This window comes from Lonchura striata, chromosome 13, assembly GCF_046129695.1.
Source record: "Lonchura striata isolate bLonStr1 chromosome 13, bLonStr1.mat, whole genome shotgun sequence".
NCBI classification, from domain to species: Eukaryota; Metazoa; Chordata; class Aves; order Passeriformes; family Estrildidae; genus Lonchura; species Lonchura striata.
In genome coordinates this window covers 15,146,784-15,166,324 of record NC_134615.1, presented here as the reverse complement: position 1 = coordinate 15,166,324, position 19,541 = coordinate 15,146,784, and the positions used below count along the sequence as shown (strand labels likewise).

At 40.9% G+C, this 19,541-nt stretch overlaps 2 protein-coding genes across 3 annotated transcripts; one reads left to right on the top strand and one right to left on the bottom strand.

The window, feature by feature from the left end:
- Positions 1-2,181: 2,181 nt before the first annotated feature.
- DNAAF1 (dynein axonemal assembly factor 1) lies at positions 2,182-13,646 on the bottom strand. Its single transcript, XM_021535257.3, has 12 exons — positions 13,394-13,646; positions 12,160-12,295; positions 11,261-11,352; positions 10,197-10,418; positions 9,306-9,472; positions 8,931-9,052; positions 8,206-8,390; positions 7,554-7,808; positions 6,858-6,970; positions 4,126-4,194; positions 2,736-3,084; positions 2,182-2,468 (listed from the first exon to the last, which is right to left on the bottom strand). Exons 1-12 carry the CDS (start codon positions 13,521-13,523, stop codon positions 2,371-2,373), a joined length of 1,938 nt encoding a protein of 645 aa, XP_021390932.3. The 5' UTR covers positions 13,524-13,646; the 3' UTR covers positions 2,182-2,370.
- HSDL1 (hydroxysteroid dehydrogenase like 1) lies at positions 13,476-19,070 on the top strand. 2 transcript variants are annotated; one of them, XM_021535233.3, is made up of 5 exons: positions 13,476-13,541; positions 14,549-14,781; positions 15,386-15,831; positions 17,686-17,913; positions 18,784-19,070. In XM_021535233.3, the coding sequence occupies exons 2-5, from the start codon at positions 14,562-14,564 to the stop codon at positions 18,883-18,885; spliced, it is 996 nt and encodes a 331-aa protein (XP_021390908.3). In that variant the 5' UTR covers positions 13,476-13,541; positions 14,549-14,561; the 3' UTR covers positions 18,886-19,070. The 2 variants fall into 2 exon arrangements, with proteins under 2 accessions (XP_021390908.3, XP_021390910.2); XM_021535235.3 differs by lacking the exon at positions 13,476-13,541 and adding an exon at positions 13,692-13,731.
- Positions 19,071-19,541: the final 471 nt, after the last annotated feature.

Here is a 19,541-nt window from a genome sequence, read left to right as displayed (position 1 = left end):
AGTGTATCCTGGACAAGGTTTTTCTTTTTGAGAGATTTGTGCTTAGAAATTTCACCTAGGTCAGCCCATTTCCACCCTATTTTGCCCTTTCCAGTGATGGAAAGTCGTTGAGTTGCACTCTGTTTACTTCTTTTCTCATAGATAATTGAAAACTGCCTGGTGTCTCCTGACACCGACAGTGTATGTTCAAGATTTACACCCTTCTCTGAGCTTCCACACTCCAGGCTGCTGTCATGTTAACACTGAATGTATTGATGCAACAAGGTATTTAAGCACATGCTTAACTTCAAGCTCCTGAGTAGTTTTCCTATATTTCTATGGAGCCTGTCACATGCTTGAGGCTGGGCATAGCTTGTGTCTGACTGGATTGTCTGGATGGATTTGAGAAAGGAACCCCTGGGGAGTGTTGCCCGTGGGCACAGCCAGGTGGAGCTGGGCCCTGGCTCTGTCTCGGGCTGTGTCCCACAGGGCAGGCTCCAGCCTGTGCTCATGGGGAGCAGCCTCTCAGGAGGGCTCCAGGGGTTTTCTTTAGGCTTTTTGCTCTACTATAAACGTGAGATTGGAGCTTGATGGTGAGAGAGGAATCTCCAGGAAGAGCACTTGGGAGCCACTGCTGTGAAGAAGGAAGCTTGTGTTCCTCAGCTTTTTACATTGTTAATTTTACTTGAAGGTGATGTGCTGAGACTGCGTTTTTGCACTATGCTGTACATTTGTAAAGTTTTACAGAAGACACTAATTAAACATGTTTCCTTTTTCTCATTTAGTCCTGCTTTGGCATTTCTCTCACTCCTTTCATCTGTCCCTTACTCCCTTTCTCCTTCCCAAATCCTCAGAGACAAGTGAAGATTGCTTCTAAGCATTCAGATTCCCTTGTGAGGGCCCACGGGTGGGTTGTGGTCACTGGACACACAGGGCTGGGGAGACCTCCCATGTAAATTGTGGCTAAGTAAACACAGCTTGGAAAGCTGCTGAATTCTTCAAACTAAAATGCCACTCAGGGTGGATATAGCTAGTAAAATCAGGACCACAGTAAAATAGTCTACAGTTCTTGGAACTATTTCCTGGTTTTTTCCCCCTCATTTGTCCTATTTTTATTGCTTTCAGTGATAACAGAGCTCAAACTTCACTCTTGGAATTATTTTTTTTAAACCTTTTGTTTGCAAACATAATGTGATCCTTTCTGCTTACTTGTTTTTAGTGTAGTAAGTGGATACCAGGACAGGCACCAAAACACAGCATGGAAAATGCAAACCCCAAAGTCCTAAAAATAGTCCTTATCCAGAAAGCTGACAGCTTTCCATCAGAAAAGGAAGCAGCTACATTTTTAGTATGGAGCTCATATAGGCTGGTGGCAGCATTTGCAGCTTTCTGAAGAGCAGATTCCAGCTCTGGTGCTTTCAGATAACCCTGTGCTCCACGGGCCCTTGGTTTACCCCCTGTCCTGGAGGCCAAGGCTCTTGCCAGCATGTTTTAACTCGTGCAAGGTGGAATATGGATGAAATTTCAAGCAATTGTGTTTTCCTCTCTGAGGACAACACAATTTTTGTGTTTCTGTGAGGTCTGCTTCTCTTGCCACCAGATGGCACCTAAACCCAGGTGACAGGAAATACACCTTTTCAACAAGCCCACAGTAATTCTTTAAATCCCGCATTTCTTTAAATGTGCACACCTAAAAGAATTGTTGAATTCTATTTATTACAAATTATTAGAGATGTATAGAAATATGAAAAAAGACATTAATCTAAACTTGTCTATACTCAAAATCCACATCCTGAGACACATCTTAATGAAAAACAATAAAAGCAATAGACATAAGTGTATGTTTCATTACAGATGCCGTAAAAGGTAAAACCAGATATTCTGTGCATGGATGCTATTTCTGCATCTTTTTAGGCATAAACAATCATAATGCCAAGGAATATTAGATCAGTAAAATATCCCATCAAGAAGCAATCTCCATTTGCTATTGGAGTCCATCTGCTATGATGTACACTGGTATGGACTTAAAATATCGAACAGCAAATGAAAATATATGTGTTTTCAAATAGAATTTTTATTTAGTCAAATGGCAGACACATTGAATTAGGCTTGAAACTCCATCTGTAATGAAACTCTGATATATAAACATGTAACTAAGGCATTTCTAGAAGGATGCAAAGGCACAAATAACACAAGACTGGAATTTAACCTCAAAACAGTAGTTTTCAAAGTTGTGACCACGCAGCTGCCCTGAGGAGCATGGAGCCAAGGGCAGTGAGTTTTGATATCACAGTGCAATGTCAGTTTTAACAAATGGTCCCATTGCCAGCCTCCATATTTTGGGAATATTTCCACACTGTGCTTCAGAGTTGGTCTGGTTTTGTAAAGTGATTAATCCAATCCACTCTCATCATCCTTGTCACCTTGTGCTTTATGAGGGCATCCTTCCCCCTCAGCCTGGTCCTGTGCTTCTCTATCACTGCCATTCCCTGTTAAAAGCACAAAAGCAACAGGCAAATGAAACTCATACATGATCTTTAATACTGAAAAAAGAAATCTAGAGCCCAATTTTTAAAAACCATTTAAATGAAAATCAGTAAGAAATTCTCTGTAGAAAAAGAAAACAAGGATTCACACATAAATGAAAGGAAGAGGTGATTGTAACTAACAACCTTCAACAGGAGCTGAACGGATCCTTAGTGTGTCTGTGCCAAACCTTGTTTTCTCTGTGATTAATAATGTCACTGTAATCTTACCATCCTCTTTCCATGAGCTTGGGTCATCTGGTTGATAACAGTCTGGTGACAACAGCAGATGATCCTTGGGGTCAGTGATTATCTCTTGTATCAAGGGTTTCAAAGGGGCTACTTCTTCATCTTTGACCTCCAGGTACCCTTCTGAATGATCAGACTCTGTAAAGAAGCTTTTGAGAAGGGGTCTTAAGTGCTCCTTTTCATGCTCTTTATAGTTCTGACATACATTTGAAAAAATTGATGTTGGAACTTCTACTGAATTCTCAAGCATACTTCCATTGTTTTCCTCTAATGTAGAATTGCTGTCATTTGTCACTTCAGAAATTATCTCAATCTTTGGGTGACAGTTCTGCTGTAAAGGTAGAAATGTAATTGAAAAATTATTCTTAGATAGAAAAGCCAAAGGATGGGTAAATATCTCTTGGATCCATGTAACAGTTATTAGCTTTAATGTGCTGTTCTCATAAAATATGTAGAATATATGCTTCACCCATAGTTCTGCTGCTTTGTGAATGAATCTTAGGTTAGCAATTTCTCAGTCATCATCAATGAACTGACCATAACTAGCAGTTCATAAAAAGAGCAGTGTGTTCTGATATTCTACTCCAAGCAGGGGAATGTGACCAACATCTTAACCTGTTTCAACTGAGAACTGAGCAGCCTTTGAAGCAGGACAGCTGCTAACACATCTTCTTTCCCTAATCTTCTTTCCTTGCCTTCTTTTAATTGTGTAATTAATGTTGTGAGTCTGTGATCAAAGGGCAAATCAATTTCATGCCTTATACTGGCTGTAGGAACAGTTGGCATTATCTTGGAAAGACTTGTAAGAGCATGTACTCTACCAGCCTCTGCCTCCAGCAAGGCCAGTATGATTCTATGATCAGCATGCAAATCAAAACTATCAAAACTGTGCTTTAAACTTTGTTGTCTTCTTTTTTCTCTTCTAATTTCTCCTTACAGGCTTGTGCCTAAAAGATTAGTTTGAGCAAAGCAAAACTCTAAGGTGGACAAGGACTGGCCTGCAGTAGAGAGGAGGAGTTTCAATTTCTCTGTGATTTCAGTGAATTAAAAAGCCGTATTTTCTTCATCAGCAGGCAATTTGCACCATATTAATACTGGTAGAGTATAATCTTTAGTAAAACACTACATCCTATTAAGAAATTAAACTTATGTAACTGTTTCAATACTGATCATAAGTTTTTATTCTATTTTTGCTAGACAAGAATGTAACAAAGGAAGATTTAAACAAAGGAAGATTTACATGTAGATATGAACTGCTGAAGTGATTGCATCTCCCAAATGAGCATTTCACAACTTAGATTATCCTCAATTTGCAAAACCTTTGCAAATGTATTTAGGGAAGTTTCATTACTGGAATTAATGAAAATGTTACCTTTTGAACAAAGATTTCCTCTTCTGGGGCAAACTCACTTACAACTACATCTTCTAAATCAGGCAGATCCTGAAAACAATCACAGATCAATAATCAGTGGGAAGAGCTACTGTAACCTATGGAAAATGACATCTCTGGCTCATTGGACAACTCCTCCAAAGCAGTGCTCATCAGGGTGGAGGCCACAGCCAGCAGGACCCCCCTGCCATCCCCTCACAGGCACAGTTTTCTGTTAAGCACAAGTGGGAAAGAGAAAATTCATGTTTCCAGAAATAGCAAATGGGAAAGCAATAGCCCTAATGTCAGACTGAATGCTGTTTTTTACTATGCTATATGATTATGAAGGAAAACAGGATAAAGAATAAGGTATTACCAGGATTTTAAAAGTAAACATGGTTTATTCTCTTAGCTGTTTCCTATCTAATGAATAGACTTAATCCCAGTTGCAGCCCATCTCTATGGGTAAGTGCCAAATCCAGACCTGCAGTCTTCCTGAAACTGCATATCAAGTAAACTCTGTTAACCTAAATACCCCTAATAAACCAATGTTTTACTGTGAATGCCTCATAATTGAGACACAGAACTGCAAACTTCCTGAGAACTGTTTTTCCTCAGACAGGTCTGACAATTTCAGCTTTCCACTAAAAAATATTATCTCAGACACCTATCATTTACTGACATGAAATGAAACACAGAAGGTGGGAATGCAAAATCACAGGTAGAAACTAATACCTTTTTGCCATTTTTTTTACTGTAGGTCAATACTGGGATAAGCATCTCCTTTTGTTTTTAGGTATTTTTAGCACTTAATGACTTCATAGAAGGCTGCTTGGCATGGTAACATCAGGAACATCTGTACTGTCTTGTGTGGTGAAGGTTATTACACAATTAAAATCAAGAAAGGAAATTTCTCCTTCCTGATATCATTGCAGCTAATGTAGCATGTCCTGAAGTCACAGAGTTTTATAAAAATTGCATTGAAAATGGACAAATTAAGATCTGAGACTAACGTGGAGTTTGACGTCAGCAGGGAGATGAAATAGCTCTTAGTCTTGTTTCAGTCATCAGGGTGCATTTGCAGATTTACTAGGAGTTAACCCAGTCTAGATATGTGGGAATGTGGTTCCCACACTGCCAAGGCATGTGCAGCAACTGGAGCTTGTTTCTGCTTGACACAGGGATGTCATAACCACCCATTGCAAACCCTCCTTCTCCCTTATATTCCCCCTGAGACCATCTAAAGACTCAGGATATGAATAAAGACAGTGGTGCTGCTCCAGAGCCTCTCACCATTGGCATCTTCCCAGCCATTCCCTGCTATGTCAGCACTAAGATTCTTCGGAATATCTGCAATAGGGTAAGTACTGGAGGCTGTTGGGAGAGGCTCTTTCTATTACTGAATGTTGTTGGAGAGCAAGTAGCATAGAACACTGAAATGTGCATTAGTGTGTGATTTGGGTTTGGTTTTCCTTCTGTAGAATTAAAATAGTCCCACTTGTTACATCTCTAAAACCCCATAGATGTCTGCTTAAGAGTTGCTTTTATACTGCCTTGAAGTTTGTACACAGGATCGTCCTTTGGTGCCATAGAGCATCAAGGGAAAAACAAATACTGAATCAAGGAGATCTTCACATTGCGGGTACCTACAGTGTCACTACATATTTAAAGCCTTTACTTGAAACACTGCAAGATGTACTTTTAAGAATAATATTTTGCATACTTTAACTGCTGCCCATTCTCTCAACTACCCTTTTTAAACCTATGATTAAAAACAGGTAAACAGGAGGAGGCAGCAGCAAACCCTCTAGTGGAGCACTGGGCTGAGCCCTTCAATAACAACATGGAATTTTTGCCTGGGAAATTAACAGCACAGCAGAGAGATGAGGCTTTTCTGCCAGTAGTTAACAAGGGCAATACAGGGTATCACAGAGTGTATTAAGTGCTCTGGGAAGTCATAACCTTTTATTGCTGATTATATCACAGTCTGACACTGTCAGTTTATCAGCAGTATCCTAATTAGGACATGTTGAACAATTCTCCTTTGAAGTGAGGTTGTATTTTTCAGTGGTATCTATGTTCTCCTCATGGTTAAATGTGGTAAACATATTTTAATGTTGCATCAGATAGACATTTTAGTTAACAGAAGATCATACTACAAATGTAAATCACTTATTATATATCTGAATAATGTACATTCTGCTCTTCCTGGAAACAGACATCAGAGTTATATTTTGAGAATTAATTTATAGTATCTAACACTGCTGGGTAACATTTACAATGATGGGGGTGCTATTTCTTCTTTATGGCTTTTCTGCAATAGTTCACATTTTCATCTGCATATTTCACTTGAGTTTTGATTAAGAGACAAATGTGTCTACTAGATTATTTTCACTGTAATTTCTATTTTTAAATGAGAGCCTCATTAGCTTCTCCACAGAAATCACAAAGATAGAGGGTCAACTTTAGGTGATTTACAGGACAAAAGGATTTATAGGATAAAAAATTTAAGGACAAAATAAACTTTGGAAGCATTCTTCATAAATGCTCCAATGGAGAGAATACCCCTGCAGCTTTACTCTTTGGGTTTTTCTTCATTTCTTTTTATTTTTCCTAACAGTAGACCTTTCTTTAAAACCTGTCCATACAGTTTTATTAGCTGCAATGTTACAAGAATTAGCTTGGGAGGACCATACACACATGTGAACTTCTCAAAGTCTGACTCCAATACATACATCAAGAGAAAGTGCTGCCAGTGTCTCCAGTTTGAACTGTTCCATTTCAGCATGTTCCTCCTCCCTCTCAGGAACCACGGCCTGGTCAGTAGCTGCCTCCTGTCCTGGTAGATCTACAGAACAATCAATAGTCAGTTGCAGAGAACTAGCTGAATAAAAAATGTCTACATTGCAAGCACTGCAGACCCAGACTGCTGAGGACTGACCACCACTGCAGAATTCACAGCTCACTACAATGCTTTGTTTCTCTATTATTTTCTGGGTCTCTCTTTGTATAAATTAATATATGCATTTTGCATATGTGTTCCACAAATCTATGAAAACAATTCTCCATGTGTTAAGGTACAAAACCATCTCTAGAGTGATGACCAGCCTCTGTTGGCAGACAGACTGCCCAGTTTATGTGGGAACAAGGCAAGTCTGTGAACTCTCCTGGCCTTTCACTATACCTGGCATGTTTGAGAGGTGGAGTTGCAGAAGTTTCAGGTTAAGCCTTAAGAAATTTACTATTTATTGTATTTAAAGAATATTTTACCCAGTATTGCTTGATTTCACCTAGTCACTGGAAATCTAATGGAATGTTTTTATGTATGAATTAGTTGGCTTGAGCCACAGCAGAGGCAGTGCTCTAAGACAGAGGTTGGCTCATCACCTCTGCATGCTCAGTTTGGTTTGGCTCTTCACTGTGTACGTTACCATCTGCCTCCTTGTTGAAATTTGCACATTTGTAAGAGTTTGGTTCCTGTGCATCCTCTTGAACTTCATCAGGCCTATTTCCAGATGTGAAATCTCTATCTTCTCTATTTGGTAGAAGTGTTACCACGTCATCACAAACATGAAAACCCTCATTTTTAAATTTCTCAGTCTTTTCTAGAGCTTCTTCTTCTGATCTATTTGAAGTTTCTGTTGTATTAGAATTTCCATCACCATCTTTTGAATTTGAAGATGCTCCTACAGAAGAAATAATTTCATTAAGATTGCTGAGCTAATCTACCACTGCTCATTTTAAATTTCTAAACACTACTACAATGGGCTAGAATATGCCTCAAAAGCTCCTACTTTGAGCAGCTATCCATGGATAACTAGTCCTCCCAAGACTACAGCAATGCTGTTTTCCCATCTCAACTCCCCAGCAAACAGAAGTTCCCCAGAAAAAAAAAAAAAAAAAAAAAATCTTTGAGGATTTCAATGAATCAGCAACAAGTGCCGTTTACCCTCTCCTTTGTGCAAACCACTTACTTGAAAAAAAGTTTTTAGTTGTTAGTCAATCCAAAGATGTATTAGATAAAGACTCCTCTGCACATTCAAACTGAAGTGGTCACAGACATCTTCCAAACAGTAAACAAACCTTCTTGGGTATCTGTTGCAACTCCTTCCATGCACTTTTGTCTCCTCTTTTCCTGTGCTCTTTGCCTAATTGTTGCTAACGCATCAATGCTATCTTGGATTTTTTTTCTCTCTCTGGTTTCCCATTTTTCCCTTTCTGCTTTCTCAGCTTCAAGCCCTCCAACAGCCCAGGCTTCTGCACAGGCTCTAATGAAAACACAAAAGCTCACTGTAGGATAGCTATAAAAGCCCACCTTTGCAAGGAAAGAGAAATTTAAAAGAGTTTGCAACAGCACAATATGCAAGAGAAAAGCAGATAGCAGTTACAATCCCTTATGCAAGAGGGATGTTGTTTATCTCACAAAATATGTGTTTAAATGTATTTATCTCACAAAAGAAATAGAAATACCCAAATGCTGATTGGTGATTACACCACCAGAGATTGGTCTGATCTTGGTTCAGCTGTTCCAGACACCTGCTCAGTTTCTGTTGAAATTAGGATCTGCCTCTGGTCTACAGACATGGTGTGAGACAATTCTGTTCAAGAATTATTTTGTGAAAAAAATTTTTTTTTTTTCTAGGTATGGTAGATTTAGAAGTGAGTAGTACAATACTCTTCTCAAAGTCATCCACCTTCAATAAATTATTCTGGTCAATCTTCCTTCCATGACAGTATTTACAAAAAATGGATGAGTGATTGTTAGCACTTGATTCTTGCTGTGTGAAGAAGATGGCTGTGTTTCTTACCTATCCTTTGGGAAAACTGGTCTGTCATCCAGATATGTCAGCTGTTTTAGTCGAACAGTGAGTGTTTTTCTATAGTTAGGAATTTTCTTTATCACCTCATTTCCCATCAAGTTCAGCACATGCTAGAGAAACAGGGGAAATAAATTTTAAGCTTGAGTAGCAAAAACCCCAGCCTGGATATGCACTTCCTCTGTCATTTGAAAAGCAAGAAATGAATAAAACATCCAAGGTGTTACAGGTGGTCTAGCAGAAACAAAATAATGTTTAATAATGTTTCTTTTAGACTGATACCTACTGTGCACTGAAGTACCCAACAATGACACTTGATGGGGTTCACCCACACATGACACAAACCCTCAGCTATTTTTGGCTTACCAGATTGGGCATGGTCTCCAGAACAGCTACAATACTTGGATCACTTAGATTGTTGTGGGAAAGATCAAGAACAGAAATACTTGGGCATTCCTGCAAGTGCTGGATGTCTTCCACTGTTCGTAATTTATTGTGAGCGATCTGCAGAGTCTGCAGGACTTTCAGACAAGCTGCCAGACAAGATCAGTACAATGAAAGGAAAGGTAAGAGTTGTCACTTCACAGAGGGTTTTATGAGCAGGTAAAAAACTGCATTGTCAAACTAATAGTTTATACTGAATTTGGAGCTTTTTTATGAAGTGGTTATTCTGATATATATACTTTTTGGCTAGGCTTCCAAAGCTGCTTTTGTCAGCCCAGGGAAAAATAGGTGCTTAGATTTAGGATGGCAGTTGTTTTAAATTCACATTTCAAACTAATCAGTTACACAAAAGTAAGAGCTTGTGTTACAATATTCTCCAATGTATGCAAGCAGTAATATACAGAAATAGTTTTTTATTTTCTGCTGAAGACAGAATCAATCTTTTAGCAGATATAAAAGATTTGGTAATTCTGTCTGCAACTGCCAAAGTATATCTTAAGTGTAAAGTAAATGGTGAAAAATGGATTGCCTGTCCGCAACACGGATAAATACTTAGATGGTATTAAGAAGTGAAGAAAAGCTACTTCATTATCCTAGGTATCTATGTGAAAGTAGTTTCTGTGTATTTTCTGTTTCTCAACATAGGTTTTATTCCACCACAGAAGCCCTGTAGGCTTTGGTATGGATATTGTGCAAAATTCTAACGCAAATTTAAAAATCTCTTGAAACTAATGCCACTAACAAAAGCTTAGTCAGAGCTTAGGAAATATGGGCTTGCCAGAGGATAAAAACTGTTGCAGAAAAAGTTCTTACAGAGATTCTCAATGGTCCTAATGTAGTTGTTACTGATATTGAGGGAATCCAGCTTTTGTAAGGGTTCAAGGTTTTCAATTTTCTCAATTAAATTGAGTTGCAAGTAGAGGCAACGCAACTCTGTCTGAGCCTCCAAATTCTCAATTTTTCTTAAGCCATTGCATTGCAGCCACAAACACTTCAGTCCAGTATATTCTTCAAGATTCTGCAGTCGGTCAAATCCTACAGAGAAAAAAAAGATGTTTTAAAATGAAATGGCATTGGCTGAAAATGGCTCTTTGGATGAGAAAACTCCATTCAACCAGAGCTGCTGAAACAGCCTGAGAGAATACTGGTGCTGAAGTTACTGCAATATTTCCACTGAATTCATGGTACTGTTTCTGGCCCATAAAGGGCAAAACCAAGTTGATACCTATTCTGGTCTGTATCTCAGCAGCCCTTTAGATGCTCAATAATACATAGCAAAAGCAAGGCTGAATGTAGAAGGTAGCATATCCTATGTATTTGGAAGAATTCTTAGGCTAACTTGGGCCAGGTAACTGTATCATGCAAAAACCTGCTCTGAGATCACCAGAGGATGAGTAATGTTCAATCTAACAATTTTTTTTTTTCTTTAAGTAGTGTTTGCAAACATGCAGAAAGTATTTACTGTTTATTTTCCTTTTGACCATTTTTACTTGGCAGTAAAAAAAGTTCCAAAAGCTGGAAAAAGCTCTTTATACAAACAATTTAAGGAAAAATACATATGTTTTCCTCTGAGAGCAACCCGGGCCAGTATTTTAATTTACATTTCTCAGAGGCTCCTGTTTCAGTAAAAGAAACCATAAATATGTCCCTTGATTCCTACTGATCCTTTGGATGGTTCCTCAAAGCGAGTTAAATGTACAGTTTACTTTTCCACCTTGATATTGACTCATTTTGATTCCCAAATCCAGTATTACATAAAATTGTTTTTCTCGTTTAGAAGAATGACTAGATACGTTACTTCAGTGAGCCATGAAGTAAATTCTCTGCTAAAATGGTACTTAGGATGATCAAGCTAGGCAGTCATGTCCACCTCTTACCTTTATAGTGCAAGTACAGTGTATCATTTAAGTATGGGGTCCAGTATAATTTCTGCTGTTTACAGATGTCTAGCAGAGTCTTTTTTGTCATCCTAAAATAATACAGGAAGCAAAAGCAAAATAAAAAATGTATTTCTGAGATCTTTGGTTTCCTTACAGATTCCATTGCAACACAACAATTCTTTCATGCAAAAGAAACAGCTACAGCTTTCAAAATTATATGTTTAAAAAAGCTGTTTTTTTTTAGTGTGGCTTTTCATTTCTACCTTTGAAGTGAGCTACCAGGCTCTTCTGCTTAAAAAAAGAGGTTTCATAGGAATACAGGCAGGGAATTAGAGGGTCCACCTTCTTGGAAGAGGGCAGCATGATTTTATGTTAGCTTCTGGTTCCAGTGTTAGCTTCCTCTCCAATTCTTTCCCCTGTTCCTCATTGCTTTGGTACAGGACCTTTGGTGGCAGAGCCAAAATGCAGTATTTTTCTCAAGCTAGAAAAATCAATAGTAATCAACCCAACATTTTATTGACATGTTGAGTCCAAAGTAGCACTCAAGAAAGTTTTGATATACAGCTGTTGGTTGGCTGGGAATGCCACTAGAAATTAACAGAATGCTTTGTCTGAACTGATGCAGAGAAATGGCTAAATCTACTGGCACATGACTTCCATGGGAGTTTGCACAGTTTTCTCCAGATCCATTAAATGACTTCATCATGTGGTCAGAATGTAGTTTGTTATAGTGGCCATAAAACCCAAACATCTGTCCAGATGCTGGAAATAGCACTAATACCTGATTTATCCATTATTCTCAAGTTCATCTTCAAAATTGCTCTCCAGAACGGAGATGAACACACAGAATAGCAAAATTCATGATGATGCCAACACATCCACAAATAATGTATTACCTTACAGAGCCTCTCTTTTCTTCTGTCCTTTGACTGGATGAGCTGGTTCCAGACTTCTCATCAACACCTGATTTTTGTTCATTATGTTGATCTGCACTGGACATACAGTTGACTTCTTTCTCTTGCGTTTTAACAGCTTTTTAAATAAGAAAATGAGTTGCAATTTAACAGCAAGGGTGGGGGAAATGTGTCATGTTGCCAGTTACTTCAGAGAAATATTGAAAAGCACTTGAATATGAATTTGAAGAAGAGAGTGTTTTAACCAAGATTTCTGCTGAGATTTTTAATGAAAATTAACTTTTTTACACAGCATCATAAAACAAATAGTATTAATTGAATCTGCATATTTATTGTTTTTTAATATCTGGAAGTCAGAGTGTACCCATTATTTTTAAAGTACAGTCACAATAAAGTACTGACACCAGTGTTCTTATGGAGTTAGACATTTAATATGTATTACATTTAATTAACACCAATTTGAGATCAATGTAAAGAGACTTCAGCAATGCTGTGTCACCCCAAGCACTGTTAGTCCAGCTCTTCTACCAGTGTACCCTTTTGCACTCCTTGGAAGATGTCTTTACACTGCCTTTGATTAATTGAAGTTTCAGTATGTCTCTACAGATACTTGCCCTGAACCTTCTACTTGCACTTTTAGTTCATACATTTAAAGAGAAAGTGCAAACAAGATGACTGAACCAGCTTAAGTATGACTATAATCAAAAGACAATAATCGGACATACTTAGTAACACAAAAGGTAATGGACTGAAACTGATGCACAGGAAGTTCCACCTGCACATAGGGGAGAACTTTTCAGTGCGGGTGACCATGCACTGGAGCTGTTTGCCAGGAGAGGCCGTGGTGTCCCTCCCTGGGGATGTTCCAGAGCCATCCGGACACAGCCCTGCGCCCTGCGCCGGCCCCGCCTGAGCAGCGAGCTCGGCCAATGGCCCGCTGCGGACCCTGAACCATCCTGCGGCTTCTGATTTACAGGTCAGGTTGGCTGTGTGATTGCAACACTGGAAGAAATACTTCTGCGGCAACAGCAAAATAAAGAAACGTCGGGAAAGGAAAATGACCACAAGAAGACAGCAATTGAGTATGCCTCAGTTATGTCAGGATTCCCAGTGACTTTGCTGGCAGAAAGCACACCCTCGTACTCTCATCCAGATGAGTGTGAACAGCCGCGATGTGCAGGCTTTGTGTGCTGGCGAGCGAGCCGGAGGGGCTCACCTGTGCTCCCAGCGCTGCCCTCACGCTCCGCGCGGGCGCCTCCGCTCCCGGGGCCGCCCAACGGCGCCTCAGGCGCCGGGACCTCCCCACTGCGGCCGCCGTGCGGGTCTCCAGCGGGCGCCGCCTGCATTCTGACAGCCCCGAGCCGGTGTGGGATCTACGCTCTGCCTTTTTCAGACAAAATGTCCGCAGGCTTTAGTCGGCGGCAGCCCGAGCCGCGGCCGCAGCCGTGGCCATGGCGACGCCGCGCGCAGCCCCACAAGGCCCCGCGGCCGCTCCCGGCGGCCCCGCGCGGTGCGGGCGGCGCGGCGGGCGGAGGGCTCGGCGCGGCTCCGCGGGTGAGGCGCCGGCGGCTCCGCGCCGCGGCGGGTCCGTCCGGGCCAGGGAGGGCCCCGGCCGGGTCTGCGCGAGGGGCCGAGGCGCCGGGCCCGCTCGCTGGGGCTGCGCGGGGAGGGCGCGCCGGAGCCCGCTGTCCCGCGTTGGGCGAGGGGCGGGCGGGGTGTGGCAGTGTCGGGCGGCGCAGCGGGTCCTGCGGAGGAGAGGTGCTTGTTTAAAAAACCCTTTAACTAGTAAAAGCCGTGTGGGCGGATTTGTGCTGGTTTCTAAAACGTTTTAACTAGTGGGAGGCATGTGAGGCACCGCAAGCGCGGTGTGCCTGATGCACTGCACCGTGCCGTGGTTCAAGGACAGTGGCAGATGCGGTGCTTTTGGCTGCCCTGGTGATTGCCGTGCTGTCTCTGAGCCTGCGCTGGCTCTCATGTAGCTTTCTGTCCTTGAAAGAGCCCGTTGTTTCTTTGTTTCTCAGCTCTCGCGAGCTGGTTATCCTTGCCTCTCTTGTAGGTAGTTTTTAATCTTCCAACATTGGTTTTCACCTGTTCAGCTTCTGCTTTAATTGTTTTATTTACAGAATCGTTGATCATTGATGTTGCAGTATAACTGATTAATAGCTCAACCCTAGGAAAAGGGTTTAAACAGTACCTAAACCAGTGAGGTTGATGATAGGTGACACAAATTTTAGCATAGTGACTTGTGGTTTTTCTGCATCAAAATAGTGCTCAAACTGTAAAATGCTGCATCTCAAAGGTTATCCATACAGTGAAGAGTTTACATGGCCCAATAGGCAATTGTAATTGCATGTGTCTTTTTTTTTTTCAGGTTTGTGATCACCATGGCTGCAGTGGATCGATTCTCCCTCTTGTACAGAGAAATCAGTCGCTCCTGCAGTTTCTATGTGGAAGCCCTGGCTATTGTTGGAGCTTGGTACACAGTCAGAAAGTGCCTATCCCTGGCGTTGGACACTTACAGCGCGCTCAGGCTGCACGTGATCCCAAAGCTGACTGGGGAGATTGATCTCGTCAAGAAGTACGGGAAGTGGGCCGTGGTCACGGGTAAGAGATGAAGTGGTGAATTTCCTTGTGTTTATGAAACATACTGTGCCAGTTCTGTGAAACTCGGTGGCTTGTGGCGCTGGGTGAGCTTTATATTGCAGGCCTGTATTGTCTCTGGTTGCAGGTTAATCTGCCTGAGCAGTGGCTGTTACTCATTGCCTTGATAAATTAATTCTTCAGGAGAGGGGCAAGCTAAGTGAGTTGACTGACTGCTGAGAAAGAATCACAGCAATTGTTGCCCAAATTTGCAAGGTACCTCTTGATCACCTGCAAGTGTAGACAGAGATGTAGACAAGATCCTCTTTTTGCTATGGGGTGTTCATATGTGCCCTAGTTTTTCAGCAAGGTTTGAGTCCTGTACCTCTGACATCCCTGCCTTTCATTAAAGCTCTCTCTTGTTGTCATAGAAAATATAAAACTTTTATGAAGGGAATTTCAGAAGGTAGTTGACAGTGTTGTCTTTTCTGTTGTGTCTTTTAATTCAATATATTTAGTGCCACATGATCTCAGAAAAAGGAATAAAGCAAAGAAAGCACTGTCAAGATAGAAGGCTAGTGTAGCTGTGTTTTTCACTTGTGTGATCTATTGCTGTTTTCTCTTGCAGGTAGCACAGATGGTATTGGGAAGGCTTATGCTGAAGAACTGGCAAAGCATGGTGTCAGCATCATCTTAGTCAGCCGAAACAAAGAGAAGCTGGAGGCTGTGTCCAGGAGCATATCTGAAACCTATAAAGTGGAAACAGATTTCATAGTAGCTGATTTCAGCAAGGGGCGTGAGCTTTACCCAGCCATTAAGGAGGCTCTGAAAGACAGAGAAATTGGGATTTTGGTGAATAATGTAGGAATATTTTATGCCTACACAGATTATTTTACTAATCTGTCTGAGGATATACTATGGGACTTGATCCATGTAAATATTGCTTCTGCTACCATGATGACACATATTGTGCTGCCAGGCATGGTAAAGAAGAAGAAAGGGGCAATTGTGAACGTTTCTTCAGCAGCCTGTTGTCAGCCAACACCGATGTTGACAGTCTATGGAGCCACTAAAGTAAGTTGGGCTGTAGTGTTAAATGGCATGCACTGGAAACACATTCAGCAAGGATGTCAAAATACTTGAATGTTTTCTAGGGATTTGTTTAAGTTTTGGGGGTGAATACTACATGTACTATGCAGTAAATTCTTCATCCTCACCAATGTTGGGCTTTGAACCAAAGTCAGTGCTTTTGGATTTTGTGTGCAGTGTGGCATAACAGTCATTCTAGGAGAAATGCTGCCTTTCTCAGATGTACGAAGCAGAGAGGCAATTCTGTGGGCCCCATTGAAAGGATCAAGAATTTCATCTCTCTCTTCTTCATCTGGACTGTGCACATACCTTGAGTCTCTTGCATACAAGTATTTGGTAACAAAAATATCTATACTTATGCTCAAGCCACCACTGTGACACGTAATGTGGCCAAATCAAGATGCTGCTTCATGTAATACCAAGAAGTGTTGTGGCATATGTGGGGACAAGTGAAGGGAACTCCCCCATAATTGTTCTTCCTGAAGAGATCCAAGCAGTAATGAATAGGACTGGGCAGCTGGATGATGCTGGAAGAATGAATGCTCATGGTGAATTGACACGGCATGACATACTGCTGAATCCACAGGAGCAGTGGAAGGATCTCACCCAGATCCAATGTCTAAACACAAGGGGTAATTGCTCCAGCTGTCCATGGCTGCCTTCTGTTGTAGCCTTGCTCCTGACACAGCTCTTTTATTTCCTTTGGCCTGGAGCAAAACCAGCTCTTACTACCCCAAGGTGTAAAACTTCTTGCAGACTTCCTTCAGTTAGAAACTGGCTTACAATTACTGTTTCTGTGCAGAGTTTCTGCCCCTTTGGTTATGCTAGGTGTATGTAGAGCTGCACTCTGAATTAAAACAATTAAAAAGCTTGAATGAGAAAGAAGAATCACAAATGTACCAAAGTTTCTTGATTTAACTGAGATAATCCAAATGCTAGATGAGCAATCCAGCTTTAAGCCTGGCCTCAAAACACAGAAGTGAGAACAAGCTGCTATAACATCCTAAGCCTCTTTGTGTAGTAACAATTTATAATGCTTGAAGTGGTTGTTTTAATTTTCCTAAAGCAACTGTAAGAGAATTTGTACAAGATGCTTTCTCAGCAAACTGTTGGGAAAACCTTTTGCAAGGCTGATTGGAAGAAGCAAAAATCCTCTCACAAGCTGAGTCTAAAATGCTCTTTCTCAGGGAGAACTGGCTGTGTGGCACATCAGCAGGGAAGGCATCAGTGTTGCTGCCCTGATAAGACTAAGCCAGGCTCTTGTTTCAGTCTGATTCCAGCAGTCCCACTTATCAACCTTGTGCTTTTCTCCTGTCAAAGTAAAATGGGCTAAAGGAGGTAATGCAGATAAATATTAACGAATCTTTTTGCCTAAGAGAGTCCCAGGAAATAACTAACCTGGCTTCTGGAGAAGACAGTTGAATGCAAAATTCACCTGTAAATGTATTAAAGAATGGGACTTTATTTTTTTCTTCTGACGGTAGTAGGTATAATTGTCTGTAGAGTGACCTTGCAATGCCCCCAGACCAGATAAGGTGTTTGTTTTAGATTAAATAAATGTTTTTGTATTATTTTTTAGCAGAAATTGTCAGATTGTGATAAGCAGTCACTTTGTCCTGCAAGTTACTGTACTGTGGCAGGTTTATAGGAATTAACAACACAGAGAAATGCTGATAATACTTTAAAAAAATCATATTTTTATACTATTTATTAATATTTTTTGAGCCAGTGCATAAAGTATGTTAAAACTTTTCTGTAATTTTAATAAAACTTTGCCTTGAGATTTCATTGTTTAAAAAAAAAAAGAAAAAAAGTGTCTTTCTGCTTTTGTTTTTCTAGAGCTACTTGGACTATTTCAGTAGATCACTACATTATGAGTATGCCTCTAAAGGAATTTTTGTTCAGAGTCTAACACCATTTGTAACTACTACAAAAATGTTAGCATTCAGCAGCACAATATCAAAGAAATGGATCTTTTTTCCTACTGCTGAAGAATATGCAAGTCATGCTGTTTCTACTCTTGGGTTATCCATAAGGACCACTGGTTGCTGGAAGCATGCAATACAGGTAATGGAATGAATTAAACTATTTCATGTTTGCCAGTAGAAGTAAATCAGCTGTTTACTTTCTTAGGAGTCTGAATAAAAACTGCTCATTATGAAAAAGTATAATATATATTGTAGACTTTAAGGCATTGTGCCATATTTTCTCACTAGTTCTGCTTTATCGACTTATGCTTGTCTGTGCTTATTTTTAAGATCAGAGAGTGAATCCAATTCTCCCTTGAAATGCACAGCAGAAATGGGGAAGAGACAACTTTTTTACTGATTAGCAGAGTGTCTCATTTCTCTTAGGGTGTTGCCGACTGGGCAAGTGTTTCACTGTCTTCTGTAAACAGAAATGGCTTTTTTCAGTCTTAATATATTGAACATATTTGTGCTTTGGGGAAGAGTGGGTAGGGAGGATGGATTAACAGCAGGAAAAGACCTGTATTTTCATCCATTTGTTGGGGTTTTGATTTTTGGGGCAGACGGTTTTATGCATATTGGTCACATCTCATGTATCCTACTTAGCGGCTTCCTAGATGGGCATGACTAGATGGAAATGAAAAAGTGGGGATTAGTCCAAAAGGAATAGAGACAGGATGCATTCTGGCAAAATGTGGCAATTAATGGAAGTGGGCAGAATTGCTGTTGTGAACTCAAATCAGGATTCAGTATTTATTTGGAGAACTTAACTGCTCAGATGTGGCCACTACATCTGAAACAACTGAATATGTGTGCTTCACGGGGTTGAATTTAAGGCTTAGTTGATGATATTCAAGAACTTTTTGTCTTGCTTTAGTAGTGATTTGAGAAACGGTTTAATAGAATGTATCTTAATCTGTCCTTTCTGTAATTTTTTTCTGTTTCCCTGTCTGCCTGTGCCTCTTCACAGTGGACACTGGGCGAGTGCCTGCCTGAGTGGATGTGGGCATGGTTTGCGCTGTATTTGAACAGAATTCTACGCAAGCAAGCTTTGGCAGCCAAAGCGAAATAGGAGTAGCTCGATGTCCCACAAGACAATTTTCATCAGAAGGCTGCAAAAATGTTCAATGAACCTTGGAGGACTTACTGTAAATTATCCATACCTTGTTAAGGAAGCTGCGTAACCTAGACAACAGAAGTCTGGATCCCCTCTGTATCCTTGTATTAAATAGCTCCTCTGCCCTTTCCTTTATGACAGAGTGCTGATGTTCTTGATGTTAATCTCTATTCACTTTCTCGTTGAGATAATTGGGCAGGAGCAGGTGCAGTGTTATTTCTGTCAGTAAGTGACAAAATAGTGCTACATAAAGCCCATTTGTAACATTGAGAGAATTTGAGACTCGTCCAACTCCGTCAGAAACGGCACCCCAGAAAAATCAAGCCGTTTGAAACGACAGCTGCGAAGTTGTGCAGAAGATGGGGAGCAGCTGGTGGGGTGTCAGGGACCCATGACAGGGGTCTGTCCACAGCTGACGCCAACCTCAGCTGGCCCTCAAAGCCGTTATGCGGGATAAAATTTGTGTTGCCAAAACGCCTTCCGCTCGCTGGCCAAGGGGCTTTAAGGCCAACCATTGGATTTGGGTAAGGGCTGAAATGCAGCCGCTGTCCGCCGTGTCCCGCGGCCGCCGCTGCGGGCGCCATTCCCGGCGGGAAGCGGGAGCGCGCGCC